This window comes from Oreochromis aureus, linkage group 9, assembly GCF_013358895.1.
Source record: "Oreochromis aureus strain Israel breed Guangdong linkage group 9, ZZ_aureus, whole genome shotgun sequence".
Lineage (NCBI taxonomy): Eukaryota > Metazoa > Chordata > Actinopteri > Cichliformes > Cichlidae > Oreochromis > Oreochromis aureus.
Genome location: NC_052950.1, coordinates 34427549 through 34447390, shown reverse-complemented (window position 1 = coordinate 34447390; position 19842 = coordinate 34427549). Strand labels below are relative to the sequence as shown.

At 43.1% G+C, this 19842-nt stretch overlaps 1 protein-coding gene across 2 annotated transcripts in view; it reads right to left on the bottom strand.

The window, feature by feature from the left end:
* rps6ka3b (ribosomal protein S6 kinase, polypeptide 3b) overlaps positions 1-19842 on the bottom strand; it is a 68576-nt gene that overhangs the window by 25192 nt on the left and 23542 nt on the right. Inside the window, exon 1 of one of the 2 annotated variants that reach the window (XM_031726835.2) lies at positions 6154-6468. The exons of the other annotated variant lie outside the window; for it this stretch is intronic. Coding sequence (XP_031582695.2) covers positions 6154-6342 — 189 coding nt within the window. The 5' untranslated portion in view covers positions 6343-6468. Of the gene's footprint in view, positions 1-6153; positions 6469-19842 lie in introns of those variants that run through there. 2 annotated transcript variants of the gene reach the window in all.

Sequence of the window (19842 nt, the reverse complement as noted above, 5' to 3'; positions counted from 1 at the left end):
TGTCAAATATGAGCATCATTACTTTCAGCTTCAAAATATCCTTTGAAATAACTTATATATAACTTCTTTTTAATATTTTTATCAATGCAATAAAAGTAGTTAGTTTTACTAAAATGTTGTTACATTAGCTGCCTCCTTATCAGACTGTAAAAAAACAGTTTTCCTTAAAGTGGGTTTTTATTTACTCACACATAAAACATATTTTGGTTTATGAAATGGACAAAAATGTCTTTATTTTAACTATACGAGGACCAGTCGTGCTTATATGAGGGTAATTATTCTGAAACAGGAAAAAAGGGGAAAAGTTTAATCACAGCGACCCAAGTTCAGAGTAAAATATTATTCAGCTCTTTGCTGAACATCGCAGCGCCGTATGTAAATGAGACCAAACATCCAGACTGAGGCTGAGAGCTGCAAACAGCTGATAAACGCACAGAAACAATTTGGACACTGCTGACTGATGAAAATAGACGGAGAAAAACTGACGGGGTTCGCATTGTTGACGTTTCGAATATACATTTGTGTGTGTGTGTGAGTGTGTGAGTCAGAACACAGATGGAGGATCAGAGCTGCAGTGACAGGATGCTCATGTAGCACCTCTTAATCACAGGATTAAAACTGCAAACCCTGCACCTGTGCACCAAGCACACACACACACACACACACACACACACACACACACACACACACACACACAAATATAAATAACACACAGGTATACACACACCTGCGTGCCCACACACACACACACACACACACACACACACACACACACACACACACACACACGTTAAATGCTTCTTTTACCTGTTATTGTCCTCATTATCTTATATTTACTTCTTACACGGCGTTTCCAACTTCCCTCTGATGGTTGTTACAGTTCATTTCTGTGCACACACACACACACACACACACACGCACATGAGCAGCTAAACACTGAAGAAACCCTGGTGATCAATGACTGAACTAATTACCGGTGATCTGATCTGCTCATGTTCAGCTCCACGCTCTTATTCTCGGACTCTACTAGAGGCTTTGCGTGATCCTTCGTCTGAAGCAAGCTCCTCCCTGTTTAACCCAACTTTCTTCTGATTGGCCCTTCACAATCCAGCTGCATGAACGACAGGTGGGTGGGGCTTCTGACCACCACAGACATTAAACTGGCACAAAAACCATGCATTAAAGATTTTTGTAATTATCCTCTGCAGAATTTAGCTAAAACGTCCACCACCAGGGGGCAGTGTTTTACCTGTCGCTGTTCTTTTTGTGGTTTTTCCAGCTTCCCGACAAGGCTTTACCTTTTTTCCAGACCATCGTTCAAAATAAAAATGTTTAAAACTTTAACACTAAATAAAGGTTACGGTGACTCGCTGCACCCTCTTATGGAACAAATTGGTATTACACTAAAGTACGACTTAGCCTACTTCAGTTTCAGTTTCACGCAGGAATACTACCTTGTTTTTTGTTTTGTTTTTTAACGCTCACAGGATTATAGAGCTGGGAAATATTTGGATTTTATCCTCAATAATCACTTTTATGAATGCATTTACTCTTCTGCATTTTACTGTTACAGTGTAATAAATTAAGTGCATTTCCTTTTCCCGGAAGTTCAAACTCATTTGCTGTTTAGGTCAAGCCAAGATTACGGTGGCCCCGAGAGGTCAAATCCACTTCAGCCTAAATAAACACAAGCAAATGCACACAAAACACACCAGAAGTGATTTAGGAGAGACAATAACACGACCCAACAGCTGCGGAAGTGACAGAAACCAAAATATTCAAAGGATTGCTCTCAGAAAAGAAGCAGAGGATTTGTTTGTACGGTGACAGAGAAACAAAATGTAATTTAATTTGTGTTTTAATCGGACGATTCATGTGTTTTGTGAGCTTTGTTGTAATGTTTGTTTGTACAGTTTTCCTTTTTACTGGTGATTTCTTAGGTTGCAGTGTGTTTGACCTCTGAGGGCCACCGTACAAGAGGACTAAAAGAAGCTCTTCAGTCTACAAAGTTCATCTAGAGGAGGAAAAACTCTCAAAGTTGTCACAAAGTCCACCATCTATTGGCTGTCAGCTTAGCTTTTCTGTTGCTTACTTCATCGGTGCTGCACCGGCTCCCAGAGGGACTCAAGTCTGCTGCACCCAGCCCATCAGACTTCCTGTGGTGCAGGCATTAGCAGGGATTAGAGGATGGCCTTGTAAGATTTTTATTGTAAAAAACACAAACAAGTGCCTCCCTCCCCACCATATGAACTTGTGTCCTTTTTTATTTATAAGCTAATTTTTCTTTTAGGTTCTATTTAAAGTTAAAGAAACACCAAGAATTCATCCCTCCAGTGTGGAGCTGTACCGTAACATCCTGAGCCATCCAAGGTAGAAGATTTAGAGGAAACGAGCTAAACTGGGCCATCTTGTATCAGCACAGGCACGAGATGGCTCTTTGTCCTCCACCCTGGAGCACATCATCAGGGCAGAGTGGGATTTCCAGTGGCTACAAGTTAAATCAGGAAAGGTTTTTTATTTACAGTGTAACACTTTGTGTTAGAATATGTGAGTCTACGTCAAGATTGCTTTAAATTATTTTGCCAGCATTTTTAAAGTGCATTAAAGTGAAATCTGTTATTTGTCAAGACAATTTGAAGAAAAACTCAAATGTCAAAACTGACTGAGTGGAGAGGAGACGTCCTGACTTTCTGCCCTGACTAAATGCCACTCGGTGTAGCTCGGTGAATTACAGCTGCTTTCTAGGCCACAGGAGACCTTATAAAATCATTTTACATGCATGTGTAAATTGGCAGTTTGGCATTTTAACTTTAAAGTCAACAGACTCACAAGCACAACAAACCAAGTAAAACACTCTGCTGTTAACGTCAACAAATCAGCGTCTGTTGTCTCCTCTTGCCACTTTGTCCTTTCTTTATATTCATTAGGAAGCTTTTAAGTTAAGGTCAGCTGTCCTTCCTGACCTCTGACCTCCTTCTTTGCTTGTTTCGGGCGTTGCGTTTTACAGAAAACACCATGTGACAAACCTGAACCTGACAACCACAGCACGGTCTAAAGAAACGTTTTCTAAAATCTTAAAAAAATCAATTCAGAATTTAAAAAGTTGCTCATCCAGTCGTCCGGAAATATCCGCCGTGATGCGTTTACTGACACGCTTGAGTACCAAACCAAACAAACAGAAGCTCCTGTAAACAGGTTTGGGAAGCACAGCTGGCCACGAGGCAGCGGAGCAGCTTCACATCATCTGTCTGCCGTCTGATCTAATTAAGAGGCCAGATTGAGTCGGTGTGATGCTGTTACACACTTCTGCAGCAGCAGACCTCGCCGGCGGACACATTACAGCCGCCGGATTAGATTAACATAAACTGAGCGCATGTTTCCAACCTCTGCTCCGACCGGGAAATCAACTCGAGCCGTACGTGCAACTGGCTTCAGGGAGACTTCCTCGTGCATTATGAATTAAAGTGTGCCACACTTGGTGAGGATGCAGATCACGGGGTCGGTCATGACTGAGACGGGGACCCAGGTGACGTGTTTAGGTTAAATTAAAGCTTTTTTGTAGCAAACCGAGCCCGCAGAGCCTGCAATATTTTGTTATATTGTTAGATTTTGTGCAGCTTTAGGACAATTAAGAAAAAGTACTGAAAATGTCAGTAATCTTGGCCAGATTTCCACTCTCCTCAATTTTCCCTGCGCTATAAAATTAAGTAATCTGTATTTGTCCGTCAGTCTGTTCTTGACCTCTTGGCCACACCTCCTATTCTTTGAATTCAGCTGTTTTCAGTCCCGGTGTACAAAGTCAAACACCTCACCGTGCAGTCGGCCTTTGTGAACATTTGTGGCCGAATGAGCTGTTCTCACAAACTCACTGAATTCATCTGTAACAGGATGTCACTGTTGCAACAAGTTAGTTTGTGAAATCTCTTCCTTCCTAAATATTGCACGATTAACTGTAAGATGTTGTTATTGCAAAGGCGAAGCATTTAGGAAGCACAGCAACTGAGCCATGAGAGGAAAAGTGACACTGACTTTTACCCGTAGCCGTCACCAGCGCTCAGCTGCTGACCTCCAAACCTCCTCTGACATTAACACCAGCACAAAAACTGTGCGCCAGGAGCTTCGTGGTATGGGTTTGCATGACTGAGCAGCTCATGCAGGTGTACTGTATACTGTACATGGTGAGTTTATGCTGGATACCCAAGTAAGGAAGTTTCGAGTTTGAGGTCATTTAGATGAGCGGTCCCCAACCTTTTCTTTGCACGACAGACCGGTTTATGTCCAACAATATTTTCACGGACCGGGCTTTAAGGTGTCACGGATAAATACAACAAAATAAAAGCAGTACCGGAACCAAAAAAACAAAGATTTATTCATAACACACAGGAAAAGACCCGGGGAAACCGAGTTAACGATAAAAACAATTAAAAAAATAACGCTAAAAACCGATAAAAACCCTGAAAACCATAAATTTCACACCCGAGCCTCAACACTCGCGGCCCGGTACCAAACGACTCATGGACCAGCACCGGTCCGTGGGTCGTTTGGTACCGCTGATTTAGATGAGTCCCTCTCATATTACAAACAGGTCTTTTTTGCCCATTCATTTATTACTCATAAGGAAAACTGTGGTATGAACTGCACTGTGTCAATCTCCTGAAAGTACTTACAGTTAGTTTTTTTGTCTTTATTATTAAAAATATGTTACTATATATTATATTATATTTTACTTCACTTGGTAACAACCTTGATGCTTGACTAGCTTTGGACCAGGAAATCTGCTGATTCCTGCACCTCTTTTATATTGTGTACAAGTAGTTTCATGGGGTGCTTGATGCTAATTTTCCATTTGCAACCTACCTTTCTCTTCTTCTATATGAAGACTCATTCACTCATTTATTTATTGAGGATTTTACCAAAGCCAAAAACTGCAGTTCCTCTACTGTCCAATTGAGGCATTCTCCAAAAATTGATGCTAAATGTCCAACTTTACAGTCGAGACATCCTGCTAAAAAGAAATCCAGCTTTGGCCTTTAGAGCTAATTTCACTCTTTCACAACTGTGCTGGGTTAAACTCTTCCAAACATGTTTTTTACTTCAATATTTGATATAATACAAGTTGCTGTGCAGTCAATTGTAGCACCAGCTTGTCCAAGAAGTCTGTGCTCGTGTGGTGAGTGAATTTCTATGATTTCCAGGACTAATTACATTAACTGTTCCATGCTCTTGTCCAAAAAACATGACAAAAACCCAGGACATCCGTCTTTTATGTACAGTCTTTGATGTTGCTGAAACATGTCTCACATCAGTAAGTTAAAGTTTTGCTCTCAAAATTGAGTCGTTGTTCTTTTTGATTACATAACCTGAACACAAACGTAACTCCATACCAGCGTTCAGCCACGCATGAAACAGAAATACATTCAATTGACATACTGTCTAAAAATAGCACCATAGTCGACCTTTGCAAGGGCAGACACTGTGGCACAGAGTAAAGCTGATTTATAGATATATACTCATTAGATCGACAACAACCTGACATGTTGTTGTGAAATAAAGATCTTTGAAGCTGATGGTAGGACACGTCAGATTTTGAGAGGATGTAACCCGACTCCCCTGAAGCCTTAACAGCCCCCAACACACACACACACACACACACACACACACACACACACACACACACACACACACACACACACACACAATGAATGTAATTATTCTTGCCTATATATAAGAATATGTGTAACAAATACACTTCAGAGTCTCGATTTTAAGGTCATAAAATTAACATTTTCTTCAGAATGAACAGTAAATCTGGACTGTGTGCCATCTGGTTTCTGAAATATCACCACACCACCAGCTGATTTCACAAACACGCACACCTACGCCGAGCTGAGACTCAGTCCTTTTTGGTACCTGAGCTCAGAAAAGCAGGAAAACTCAAAATAAACCTCAGTTTCCACCAATTTTAGAGCCAAATATCCTCTGAAATCAAAGCTGTCAGCTGTGGAAAACCCTTCAAATGTTCAGATCAATATTACAGCTCCAACTGCAGTATTTACTTCCTTATGTCTTAATTATCACCTGCTGATGAGCACATTTTAACTGCCAACAGGATGTAAGACAACTGCTTTATGCCTCGCATGCAGAGTAACTCACAGCCAGACTGGACAGCTTCGGTCCACAGCAGTGTAAAACCGACCCTCCGGGATTCTCCCAGCGGACACCGTTCTGGTTCGGTCTCAGGAGTTGTCGGAGCGACTTTAGCCGACTCCTTAGTGCTCTGACGAGGCCGACGAGAGCGCCCATGCATGCCGGCTTGGCCTCAGCGGCGGCGCACGGTGTCATCACAAGCTGAACTGATCCGAGGAGCCGGGAGCTGCAGCAACAATAACTTCGGACTCAGACGGACAAACTGGAGTGTGTCTGTGAGTCAGTGTGAGGGGATACCCGGAGGAAGAGGAGGAAAAGGAGAGGAGGGGGAGACATCCAAATCGAGAGGGGAACTGGGAACTGGGATCCCCCTCCCGCCCCACTTCTCTCCAGTCCTCAACCAACACGCAGCTGTAACCTTCCACCCAGTGTTTCCACCAGGTGTCCTGGAGATCCCCGCTCCCTCTACGCTCACATAACTCTCCGACCCACGACTAAATACCACAAGGAAGAAAACTCCCACATCTATTTTCACACTCAGGCTTTCAGGGAAACATCCCACATGCAGATTTCACTTAAAAATATCAATGAGTGCCATCTTTAAAGTGTCAGCTGAACATGCTGGAGTGTAAATATTTCATTTAACAGACAGATTCATTCATCTGTATATTTATTCCTTCTCATGCTGACTCGCACAGACCAGGAAGGTTGTTGCAAATGCACAAGAAGAAGAAATCTAATAGAAAGAAATAATGTCCGGGGGTTTCTAATAAATGGACACACACCCAAAGGCCCATTCAGAGCTGGAAAACCCCGAAGCTGTTAATGTGCATACTGGTGATGTTATTAAAACCATTCAATCCAATTATTACCAAACTACAATAGACATGCATTTTTTTAATTCATCAGCTATTTCTAGACTGTTTTAATAAGGTTGGGCTTAGGTTGGTTTGACGCTGACATGAACAAAACCTGAAGTTCAAAATTCAAACCACGGGCACGTTTAAGCCTGACAACACTGGGGAACGTCTTTCTGTCCAATTTCCAGGTTAAACAACATCATTCCTTGAAAAGTTGTGCAACAGTGTGCAACTGCCTTTTAGATATGTTTCTTCCCAAAGGAGAGGCGTGGCAGAACTGATTCCCTGTCAGCAGCTTTGCTGACTATTTTTTTAATGCCTCTATTTGTGTTTAGCATTCCTGTATGGCCTCCTTTATCTATGACAGATTAAAAAATGTTCCGATGTCATTAATTATGGCTCATTTCTGTCACTAAGTATCTGCCTCGAGGCCTCTGCAGCTGCAGATGGTGGTTTACTGCACAACATCACAATCTACTGATTACAAGTGGAAAATTTTAATACAATTAAATATAAAATAATGCTAAAAAGTATACATGTACAGAATTTAACTACACTTTCCTTAAATAAAACAAACAAAAAAACCAAAAAAAACTATGTAAATGTAGGAATATAGGCCTGGGGTCAAAAATGAGTCCACTCAGTGACTTGAAGCTGCGACACTCGAGTAACATAACCTGGTGTTTAACACGTCAGCGTATGTTACCAAAAACAGTTTTGCTGCTCCTGCTGAGTTAGAAATGCTCTCTGGAAAACCCCTTTTTGATCTCTCGCACACGTGACTTAAATTTTACATCAATTAGGCAATAAATTCTGCGTCGAACTGACTCGACTTTGATGTCGGGGAGATCCGGGTTACCGGCTATGACAGAGCGCAATCGGCAGCGTGCCCTCGGCAGCGTGCCCTCGGCTGTGTGCCGTGAATTTTATCCCCCAGGGTCAGATGAACGAGGATGAACATGCAACCGAAATGAACTTAACATCGAGTCAGTTTAAGTTCTGGGATATTGAAATCAATCTCACTAGAGGGAAAACAGTGAGACAACACCCAAAAAAGCAATGGTTTTACAGGTTTATTCTGTAGGACCGTTTTTTTGTGGCTAGTGTCAGTGTCACTGCTGGCAGCATGAGGCGACACCATACAGAGGTTCCACAGGTAGTCCAACTCTTCCAGGATGGCACATCCCACACTCTGAAGGTTTGCTGTGTCTCCCAGGACAGTCTCAAGAACATGGAGGACAAACAGGATGCGAGAGCCCTACAAAAGGACCTCCAGCAGGCCTGGAGTGACTCTGACCAAACCAAAGGGTGGGCAGAGGGCCTGATGTCATCTAATGGGCCTTACTCCATGGCACCACGGAGCCTGAGCACATGTGACAGATGCGAAAGGGTCTGGAGAACCAATGGAGAACGTTATACTGCCTGTAACATCGTTCACCATGAGTGGTCCGGTGGTGGGCCAGTGATGATCTGGTGAGGCACATCCATGGAGGGCCGCACAGACTTCAACAGGTCAGGCAACGGCACTTTGGACCCTCCTTGGACCCTCCGTCACATGGGTCTGGTGCAATGGGTTCTGGGTTCCTACTGGTGCACAATAATGCTCCAGGAGGATGAAATTTCAGCAAAATGGACTAACCTAAATGTTTTCACTTTGAATTCAGCCCTCTGTAGGCTGATCGCTTTCATTTCCATCAAGCAATGTTGCATCATTTCATTCCTAACACATTACCCAGTTCATATGAGTAGAGACTGATTTCATTCTGATTTAGATCTGTGTATTTGTTAATTTTTTGAGCAGTGTATTAGGCTGTAAACCTACAGTATCTAGTGTCTTTATTATGCTGATACAATAGCCAGTATTCCACCAGCGCCGATATGCACATTTTCCTCATTTTCATAACTCTGTTACTTTGTGCACAGATTCAATCGGCACATCAGTGCTAAAAGTAAACAATAAAGACGCAATGATGCAGGTTTCATGGCGATTCCACTCAAAGCAATATTATTAATAAAGATAAAATGAGGCGCAAATGCACAAAGTGCTCGTCAGGGGTCAGAATGGGACTTACAGGATCAAGAAGTAGAAGCGGTGCAGTGATGCACAAGGAAGGAACCTAAAGTGGAACAGCTGATACAGATAGCAGCCTCATACGAGCACGTCCTTTTCTATGCATTTGCCCCTTTAACCTAACAGTCACACACACAAGTTGATGGATGCATTGAGGGCAACTCGGGGTTAAGTATCTTGCCCTGGACAAGAAGAACTGAGACCCCCAACCTTCAGATTAGTAAAGGACTCAGTCTGGCTCCTGAGCCACAGTCACCCCTGCTTTGAAAGGAGGGCGACATGTGAAAAATATAGAAAGTATTCACATTTTAGGAGTTTTCTAAAGTTCTGTCTCACATATATTACTGCTCAATAATTTGCATTTAGGCGTGTGGTCCACCTCTTGCTCATGCAACAACCACACTGTGACACAGACGCGCATGCATAAAGTCGGGAGCTGACGCAGAGGCGACAGTGACGCAAATCAAACATCCACAAAACCCACAGCCAACCCGGTTCGGCTCCAGCACAGACACAATGTGGACGCAGAGACTTCCCACCAAACATCCTCCACCTGTCCCAAACACCCCGCCCCCACTCGCGCAGACACAATGTGCACAATGCGAGCGTCACCCACTGAAAGGACGGATGACATTTCTTCGATTACCCCCACCTGTTGTCACCTCTCAGGCCTGTGCGCTTGTTTCTGCACAGACATAAACCAGCGAGGCAAAAATCAAAGCAGACTGGGCTGAAAACTAAAGAATACCTGCATCAATACTCTGTCAACAGGATGCATGAACTAATAAACCTGTAGCAGCAGCAGGAAGTTTGGATACACCAACCAAACACTATGTGCCCAGCACCAACAGCAGACATGACCAAAGCTAAATAGTCAGATACTTCCCTCAAAAGATGACTAAACAAAAACCAGTGCAATCACTTCAGTGCTTCACTATATCTTCTAACAGTAGATTTGTCTTTTATATTGTAAATCTGTGTTACAAAAGCTTTAAAATAGTGGTGGAGTAGATGATGTGCACTCCTTTAAACTTTGCCCTGCAGGCTGCGTGTGTCTCTGAAATGAAAAAAGATGACAATTGATGAAAACATCACTTTTCATACGGTTTAAACCACGCACACAGCTGGTTTCATGTTGGCATTTCAAGGGGAAAATACCGACTGTGAGAAAAACAAGCTGCTCATCAGTGATGGGTCATTTCAGCTCATTCGATTGCTCACTGCCCCGAGTGGGTCAGCAGCTCGCTGGCTCCAGGCCAACCCTGCGTTAGCCATAAAAAGCTGCTTTAGGCCCTAACTTGTTGTGACATATCAAACGTGTTGATTTGAGCTTTAAACCTGGGAAAATGTTCAGAAAGATCAGAAAATAAATAAATCGAGTTAAAAAATCACAGGCTGGGGAGGGAGGGGTGACTGATTGAGCCCATTGTAATTACTGTTGAACATCTGAAGGTAAATAGCATCATCTCAGACGTCTTTCAAGCCATTTTTAATCACAAAAATAAAGGTTTTCACCAGTGGTTGGCTAATTATATACATAAGCTCGTCTAACAATTGTAGCTTGTGTCAAAATAATGACTCACGAACCCAAAACTCCCCGATGATCAGACCCAAGCGGCGGGAAGGAAGGAAAGCAGGGATGCAGTGCACATTTGAAAGTTTCAGACTGTCTGTTTGTTTAAGAAATAACTGAATGTGGCTTTTGGACCATTTCACATCACTGCCGCCCAACAAACGATCAAAGACACATTTTTGTCACAGACGTGAAACTGGTTCAGTTTTCCCACGACACCGATACTCAAAGCTGATGACATTAAAAGAAATTGTGCTGAACAAAAACAGATTTTTGCTTTAGCCGGCGACACTTTGAGCAGCTTTGGTTGCAGTTTTTCAAGCCTGAAAATTTCACATGATTATTTACTTACTTAACAAGTTGTGAAAATGATAAAAATTGCAAAATTTTGATCACCCTGTGCAATTCAAGGGTCTGAAACTTCATTCATAATACTCATAGTATCAAGGTTGCACTGCTTCATTCGATAAATGAAAACTACTAATAAATCATTCTGATGGGGAAAACATTTCCCAGCTTTAGCTGATTTTAAAGGGAAAAACTTCATATATGTCAATAATGTTTTACCTTAACTTCTATTAGTAGGTCCCTGTTTCTCAGTTTCAGAAGCACGCGGGTTATTTTAGGCGCCTTTTATCAACTTTTTATTTACATGCACTGCAGAGTTTGACCTGGAAAAGGAGCTGGAAATCTTGGCTGTGTCTGAGTTTACTTTAACGGCGGATAGCGAGTGTCAGACAGCGAGAGGAAATGAGAGGAAACATTTCCAGCGTCACATGCATATCCCTTATTAACTGTGCTAATAAAAATAGATGCAAGTGGGACTCGAGTAATAATGCCAACCAGGCTGTTGTTATGTATTGTGTGTGTGTGTGTGTGTGTGTGTGTGTGTGTGTGTGTGTGTGTGTGTGTGTGAACCTGCTTTAAATTCCTGTTGAACTAAAGCTTTTTCCACTGTTGCTCTCAGCGTGAGTAGCAGTGGGTAAAAGCATCAGCTAAACGCCTCAAATGTCAAAGTAAACGTATGCGTGTGTGTGTGTGTGTGTGTGTGTGTGTGTGTGTGTGTGTAAAGCCTCTCTCCATGGCAGCAGCTATCATGGATTGAGCGAGCGGGATTCCATTCCAGACAATCTGTGCCCTCTAAGCCCGTTACGCAATCAAATTAACAGGCCGGATGGCCACCGCGCACACACACAAGCACACAAAGAGACACACACGTTTGGGATTTGTCAGGTTAGAGGCATCAAGTGCATTTCTGTCGGCCTTGCATCGAGTGACACACACAGACACACACAGACACACACAGAGGCTCAGATCTGAGAGGCACCTGTCAAAGAGATCAAAGCGCGGGTTCAGCAGAAAAGCAGAAAAGTTTAATGCAATCAAACACTGCCTTTTAAAGCTCTGTCTCCGCGCGAGAGCTGAATATGACAGTTTATGAGCTTTGCAGTAAGTTTGGGGACGGCTGCTCGAGAACAGCGACAGCCACCCGCAGGAGAAGGAGATCTGAAAGAAAAGAGCTCCACCTACAGAAACTCGAACAGAAAACCCAGAGCAGGACGCCACGGTGTGGGACTGAGAGGCTTTGAATCTGAGAAGTTTGAATCTGTGCGTTTAATCATGAAGCCATTTATCAAGAGAGTTCAAGGACCGAAACATTAAAATGACTCTAACCTGTTGGGAGTGACCAACTGCAGAGGGATGGCATGCAGATGATCTGCTGTCAGAAATGAGCAGTAATGACTTGGACCATCAATGTTTTTCTGTTTAAAGGGGGGCTGTTATTCTTGGCTTCCATTAGAGTAGCTTTGCATGAATTACAGCTCAAAATAATCCTTATTTATCTTATACTGTGCAGAACTTCAGTTCATCCTATCCAACCTGTTCGTGTCTGAAGTAAACCTTTCTTCTGATTGGCTGTCCCTTGAAGACAGAAGCTTTGACTATCCTCACCATATAAGGACAGACCCTCCCACTCACACCACACAGAGCCAAAAGGGGACCCCCCCCCACACACACACACACTGACCTCATTATGAGCACTGATCACTGGAACAATAAAGAAAAGTATAATAGGTTCATTTTAATCAGCAGGCATGTCAGTGATACCAGTATACTTGCATCAGACGACTTCATTAGGTACACCTGTTCAACTGCATGTTAACACAAAAATCTAATTGGCCAATCAGGTGGCATGAACTCTGTGCATTTCAGCATGTAGACATGACCTGATGAAGTTCAAACCGAGCACGTCAGAGGTCAGAGGAGATTGGGCGAGCTGCTTCGAGCTGACAGGAAGGTCTGACAGTAACTGAAATATCCACCCATTACAACCAAGGTATGCAGAAGAGCATCTCTGAACAGAACACACATCCAACCTTGAAGCAGATGAGCTACAGCAGCAGAAGACCACATCAGGCCACTCCTGTCACCTAAGAACAGGAAACTGAGGTATCAGTGGTTCAGGCTGCTGCTGGTGTAATGGCGTGGGGATATTTTCTTGGCAGTAATGTGTAAACACCACAGCCCACCTGAGCACGTCACGAAGCTGAAGTCACCTCTAACTGCTTTTGTGAACATGACAATGAGTTCACAGAGCTCAGAATTCAAGCCTGACTATAAACTTGTAACCCTATGACGATGGTGTGCTGTACACAATATGAGCTTTACAGTATAATACTGTTATTTTAGTGTAATCTCCATAAACAACTCGGAATTTAACATTTAGAAATGAACGATTAGAGCTTATAAACTTAAATTCCCTTGAATCTTTGCCTTTGCTAAAGAAAAGAAATACGGTATTCCACTGTGAAAAACTACAGTGTCTGCATTTTACTGAAAATGTACTTTTCATTTCACCAAGAATTTATCTTATTTTATGGTGGTAGTGTGGGTGGAAAGGGACAAATCTGAAAGCAGAAAGCAACAAGGGAAAAAAAAGAAACATAAATGTTTAATCTGCGAGACGGCGGATCAAAAAAAAGAAAAAAGAAAAAGAGACGAGGAAGAAATGAGAGAGGGAGGGTAAAAGATGGAGGAGAGAGGCGGATATGATCTGCAGCAGAGGCCGAACTTTATAGTAGAGCGAGAGCATTAAGAATAGATGAGGAGGAGCTGAGGGAGGACATCATCATTAATTCAAGAGCTGGCAAGACAAGATCCTCAATCACGGCTCGGCACATCAGACGCGCTCAGTCTCAGATTTTCATTCTGTTGGTAACTGATCTACTGAGAAGCACGCGGAGAGAGAGGGGCTGGGAAAATGTGATTCTGGAGGCTGAGATGATGTAGAGCACAGAAACTCTCCTCATGGGCTCATCAGTCACAATATCCTTTGTCAAGTGAAAGGTAACGAAAGAGAAAAGTCCACCACATGTCCCGAGGTGCTGTTTTCACACGTGCACCGCAGCCTTTCTAGACATTACTCATCCAAGACTCAGTGGTCTGTAATGTGCTGGTACAGGTGACTGAAGTCACAGAAACAGGTGGTGAAACACATGCAAACAACAAGGCTCAAATGGACAAACATCTTTCCACTGTTAATAGAGTTAAATGGCTTCTGACGTTATAATGAGTTACATTTAAAAACCTCCGGCCGGTCAGGCACTGGGTGTCTCTGTTTTGTTTTGGCTGTGGTAAGCTTTGTCCTGCAGGAGCTGATTGGAGGGTGATTATCTGATAAGCAGAGCTCGTGCTCAGCTGTAAAAGCTCTGACCTTCCTGCAGCCTCTCTGAGTCTCCGACAGGCCCTGCGACTTCCTCCTGTCCTCCACGCACGCCGTCAGCCGAGCAACCAGCCGATACGTGCGCATTCTTTTAACTTAATTATGTTTTTGTAAATACATTCCTGTTTTCTATGCTGCCAGCGCACGTCGTCTTCAGTCCTTGTCACAAGTTTTCCATGTTTTTTTCCTCCTTTCATCTCCTCTTTAAAAACACGGGAATGAAACAAACTAAAACTAAACTAAAAACAAACAAACAAAAAATCTAAAAATGTAGAAAAAAGAAAACTTTTCAACTCTGGTATGAACTAAAGTATGACTGGCTACCTTATCTGACACATATTGATCCATTTTCCTATAAATTCTGACCGCTCGCTAAACAAAAATCAATGAGACGAAACCCTAATTAACATAGCTCGTTAAAAACGGGGCGAGAGACAGTGAGTGACAGTGGGATGGACAGAGAGAGAGAGATGTGGACAAAGGAAGGGGGACAGCTCTCAGACAGAAAACTTTGTCACCATGCCAACCATGTTACCATGGTGATATGTCCATAAAACACACACACCTCACTGTGATCTGTTGGACAGCAGACCCACTGTCTGTGCACTCGTCCATCCTCCTTTCATTCGGTCGCTCTCCCCTCTCATTAGAGGAAATCAAAGCGCTTCATCTGATGCCAAAACACATACACACACACACACACACACACACACACACACACACACACACACACACACACACACACACACTGCAGTACAGCAAAAACTGGTGAATTACTTTTTTCCTTCCATGTGAGAGACTCATTGCTCACATAAATCCTGCAGTCAGAGATAAATACTCATCAATAATCAATCACAGGAGCCGGCAAGTGTTACGACTCAGTTTCAGCTGTTCAGCTCACATCCATCCACGTCTGGTCCCTAATTACACACCACCAAATCGCTCGTTGTTGGTACGGCCGGCCTCACAGTCCAGCATTGTTCAGCCTCTGAGGCTGACATACTCAGCCAACAGAGGAAAACCTAAAGAGCATCACAAAAGCTTAGCATTGTGTTACTGACCCGCTGGGGTTTGCATTCACCCGTTCACACTGCCTTTATTTTATGCGCTTTAAGCTGCAGCCTCGAGGAGCCGGGATCAAACGGCGGATCTCCACCTCCTGAGCCACATCTGGCGAGAGCAGGTCGCTCATGTCTGAATAACTTTACTCGAACTTTAAGTCAAAATATGCAGAGTTAGGATGAGTCATGAAAGGAAACGGCAAAAATAGCTGACGCTTCGTTACAGTGAGAATATTTTTTTCTGCTGCCAAAGCAAAGCTGCACGTTTGCTCACAACCCCCCACTAAACCTGACACACACACACACACACACACACACACACACACACACACACACACACACACACACACACACACAGACTTCAAAAACAATGCGAACACACCGAGACTACGAGGACACCAAAGACACTGTGAATCACGAGAAATGTAACAAACGCAGACAGCCAGCTAACGACAATCTGTACCAACAGTCTGTATGTCTGCACGGTGTGTGTGTGTGTGTGTGTGTGTGTGTGTGTGTGTGTGTGTGTGTGTGTGTACCTGGTACTGCCTGCTTCTAACATTAAATAAAAGTGTCTTCATCCTGCTCGTCTCTTGTCACCACGCTGCCGCTCAAACTCACTAACTGGACAAACTTGTTACAGCACACAGCACTGATGGACACACACTCCCTCTCTCTCTCTCACACACACAGACAGAGGAAGGCCCTCCAGCTGTTCGTCCTGGTGATTAAAGCATGTCCTGTCATTGTTTCCCTGGTAACATCTGCACAGGAAGGCACACATCTGTCCTTGGAGCACCCCGCCCCAACAAACTTTACATCAGCGCCCTCAGAGTCTGCGTCCGTCTGGAGCGTCATGTGATAAATAGTGTTTATATTACAGTGTGATTTCCCACAGGTCACTGAACGCATCGTCTGAATGCATCTAAAGTGATGAAGAGGGAAACTTCTGCAGAGTCCAAAATATTAGAAAGGAAAGGAAACAGAGGAAAGGAGGGCAAATGACAAGAGAGGGCAGGAGGAAAAGAAAAGGAATAAAAGAGGAAGTGAGGAAAGGAAACAGACCAGAGCCAAGGATTTAAGAAAAGGAAACAGAAGAGATTAAGAAAAGAAAAAATGTAATAAAAGACAAGACAGGAGAGAAATTAAAAAGTAAAGTAAAGGAAACTACTGAAGAGGAGAGGAAATGAGAAATGATGAGGTGAAATTAACGAGGAGATAAAAAAGGAAAGTACCTATAAAGGTGAAGAGGACAAAGGAATAAAGAGATGATGAAACAAGAAAAACTGACTGGAAAGGAGCCGTAAGAAAAGGAAGTAAGGAAAGGACACGACAGAAGAGAGGACACGAGGAAAGGAAATAAGAGAGAAAGGACAAGCAGGAGAGGAGTTTGTTTAAAATAAAACATAACAAGGAAAGGAAAGAAAAGCAGACGGCATTTGTGATTCTGAGACCAGGAAGTGTCTGACATGAAATTCCACAGGAAGAGGAGGAGGATGATGAAGGCTCAGAGGGGGAGGAAGAGGAGGAGGCGGGTAGCTTTGAGTCTCTGTGTCAAATTCCAGCTAGGGTCAGTCAGACATCTGAGAGCATCTTCCTCTCGTCCACCTCCTCCTCTCCTTCTCAGTAATATTAATAAAACAATAAATGAATAAAAACAACCTCCTCTTCCTCGCTCATCATCCAAAATCCCCCTCAGATATTTCTGTATGAGCCACAGACCTTTTTTATGTGGTTAAATGATGACAGATGGGAGGTTTTTTAGCTTTTGTCTTAAAAAATATTTGATTTTTTACTTATTTTAGCCGATATTTTGCCTAAACATTGCCACTAATATTAGTTTTGTTTTACATCCAAAGCACAAATGAAATATAATAAATATACAACATTATAAGCTGTTTCCACGAGTAACAATCCCAACACGTGCTCATTACATGAGGTTATAACCTGAGGTTTTCTGGGTGAAATTACCTCTCACAGATAAAGCGTTTAATCAGGAACCTGCAGACTGAACAATAACTGCTGGCTGCAGGCCCTTTCATCACTGCGCCTGCTGCGTCGTCACTCATCACCGACAACAACAACAACAACGGGAAGCTGATTTTAAATTAAAGAAAGCAATCAGCACGCAGACTTATCGGCCCGTCATCGCAGCAATCTGCAGTCCTATTTTCGTGTCCACTGAATTTCTAAAAGAAGAAAATGAAAAACAATCAAGCAAAACAAAAACTGCTTCCTGAAGGAAGCGATGCTCGGGGCGGATTCACTTTACAATAACAGTGAAATTAAATTTACATGTTTCTAATGTGTTTAATTTGCTACTATGAAGAACCCGTCACTGAAAAAAATTAGCAATCAGATACAGGTGTGGCAGTCTTCAAGGGGGAGGAGCTAAAACAGCTTGCTTCAGGCAGGAGATGAACCGAGGCGCTGCACCACAGCTCAGTGTGAGACAAAGGAGGATTATTGTGAACTGTGGGTCATGCTAAGCTTCTGTAATATTGTCCAGGAAAAAAAACATCACTTTGGATGTTTTCAAGTCAGGATGGAGATTTTTCCTGAAAGACTAATAAATGAATCAATACAATAACTGATAGTTTAACAGATAATGATCGGCCCTACAGGGTTTTTTGCTCATTTATAAAACAAATAGCAAGTTCAAAGCGTGTAGAGTAATAGATACGCTGCTAGGCTGACAGAGAGTGAAGGTCAAAGGTCACAAGGCCAGGTTTTGTGTGTGTGTGTGTGTGTGTGTGTGTGTGTGTGGTTTGTTTGTGTGTGATAAATCTGTTCCTGGAGAGAGCGAGTAACCACTGCGCTCAGGAAAAGCGGCGCCGCGTTACACAGATTACATCACCACCCCATGACCTCACAATGGCAAGACCCACAATGCCTCGTTCACAAAAAAGACACACACACACACACAAGAGTGACCCTGCCTATTACCACAAAGGAATTCACAGAGTGAACCCGACAGAAACTAAACAGAGTGAAAAAGCTTCCCCTCTTCTTCCTTATTATCCACTCTCTCTTCACTTTAATACACACACACACACACACACACACACACACACACACACACACACACACACACACATTTCCTCCCTCGCTTTATGCCTCTTCCTATCAATCAATATCTCCTCTCTCTCGTGCTTTCTGTATCCATCAATATCCACTTTAGCCAGCGTGGGAGGGGCGGAGCTTTCCATTTTAGGTGTTCAGACCCGCCACACACACACACACACACACACACACACTTCCTGCCTCCCTCCCAAATACACACACACTCACAGTGATGACCACAGATGAGAACAAATAGCCTCTAAGTGCTGAACCCAAACACATAAATAGATTTCAGAGAAGAAGAACAAACAGAATGCCCCAATTTTGAGGACAACTTTCCAGTCTAGACAACACACACACACACACACACACACACACACACACACACAACCTCATAGACACAGTGTCTGTTGTTTTTTGTTGCAGGTCTGAAGGTTGTGACCGTCTAAACTGTAATTGGATGAGCTGTTTCCAAAGAATGTTGTCTTATACACACAACACACACACACACACACACACACACACACACACACACCTGAGCTCACTCAGTAAAATGCCTTGTGTTTGTGTGTGTGTGTGTTTATGTGTGTGTGTGTGTGTGTGTGTGGGCGTTTAAAAGACGCCAGAGAAAGTCAGTCCAGATGGCCGGAGAAGATTAAACACCATCTGCCAGCGAGCGCTTCGTACACAGTCAACACACACACACACACACACACACACACACACACACACACAGAGGATGATTTATAGAATCTGAAAAATGACTTCTCTAATAAGGAGATTCATCACATTTTTAACATTTGTGGTAAAGACCTCGTTCTCGGGGAATAATGAATAATTCACTCCTCCTCCGGCGATCCGTCAGGAGAAACAGAGGAAATAAAGGTCCACATGTTATGTCGGGTTTCGTTAGCTGCAGCGCCTGAGCGTTCAGCGGCAACTTCAGACCGCATTAACCTGCACGTAAGAAAGCAGAGACTGTACACAAAAGATGGCAGAGGAACGTCTGCCATCGTGTTGTTTTGAAGCTGACCTTTCCACGAGCACCCAGCTGATTTATTTCTAATTGAAGTGTCTCTGATGATGTAGTGACATGAACGACGCCACAGAAGCGTGGTTCCTGATTTCATAACGACAAGTCATCTGACAAGAACAAACCTCTTTCACAACAGATATACACGCTTATTTTAACCATTTTTACATGTAAAACCGCCGCTCAGAAAGACCATCAGACTTCCTGTCAGTGGTTACAATGGCGCTTCACAGTCCACAGCTCGTCATGTCAGTTACCTGCGCAGCCAATGTTGCCTCATTTCTAGACAGTAACAAGGAAGGTTACGTCC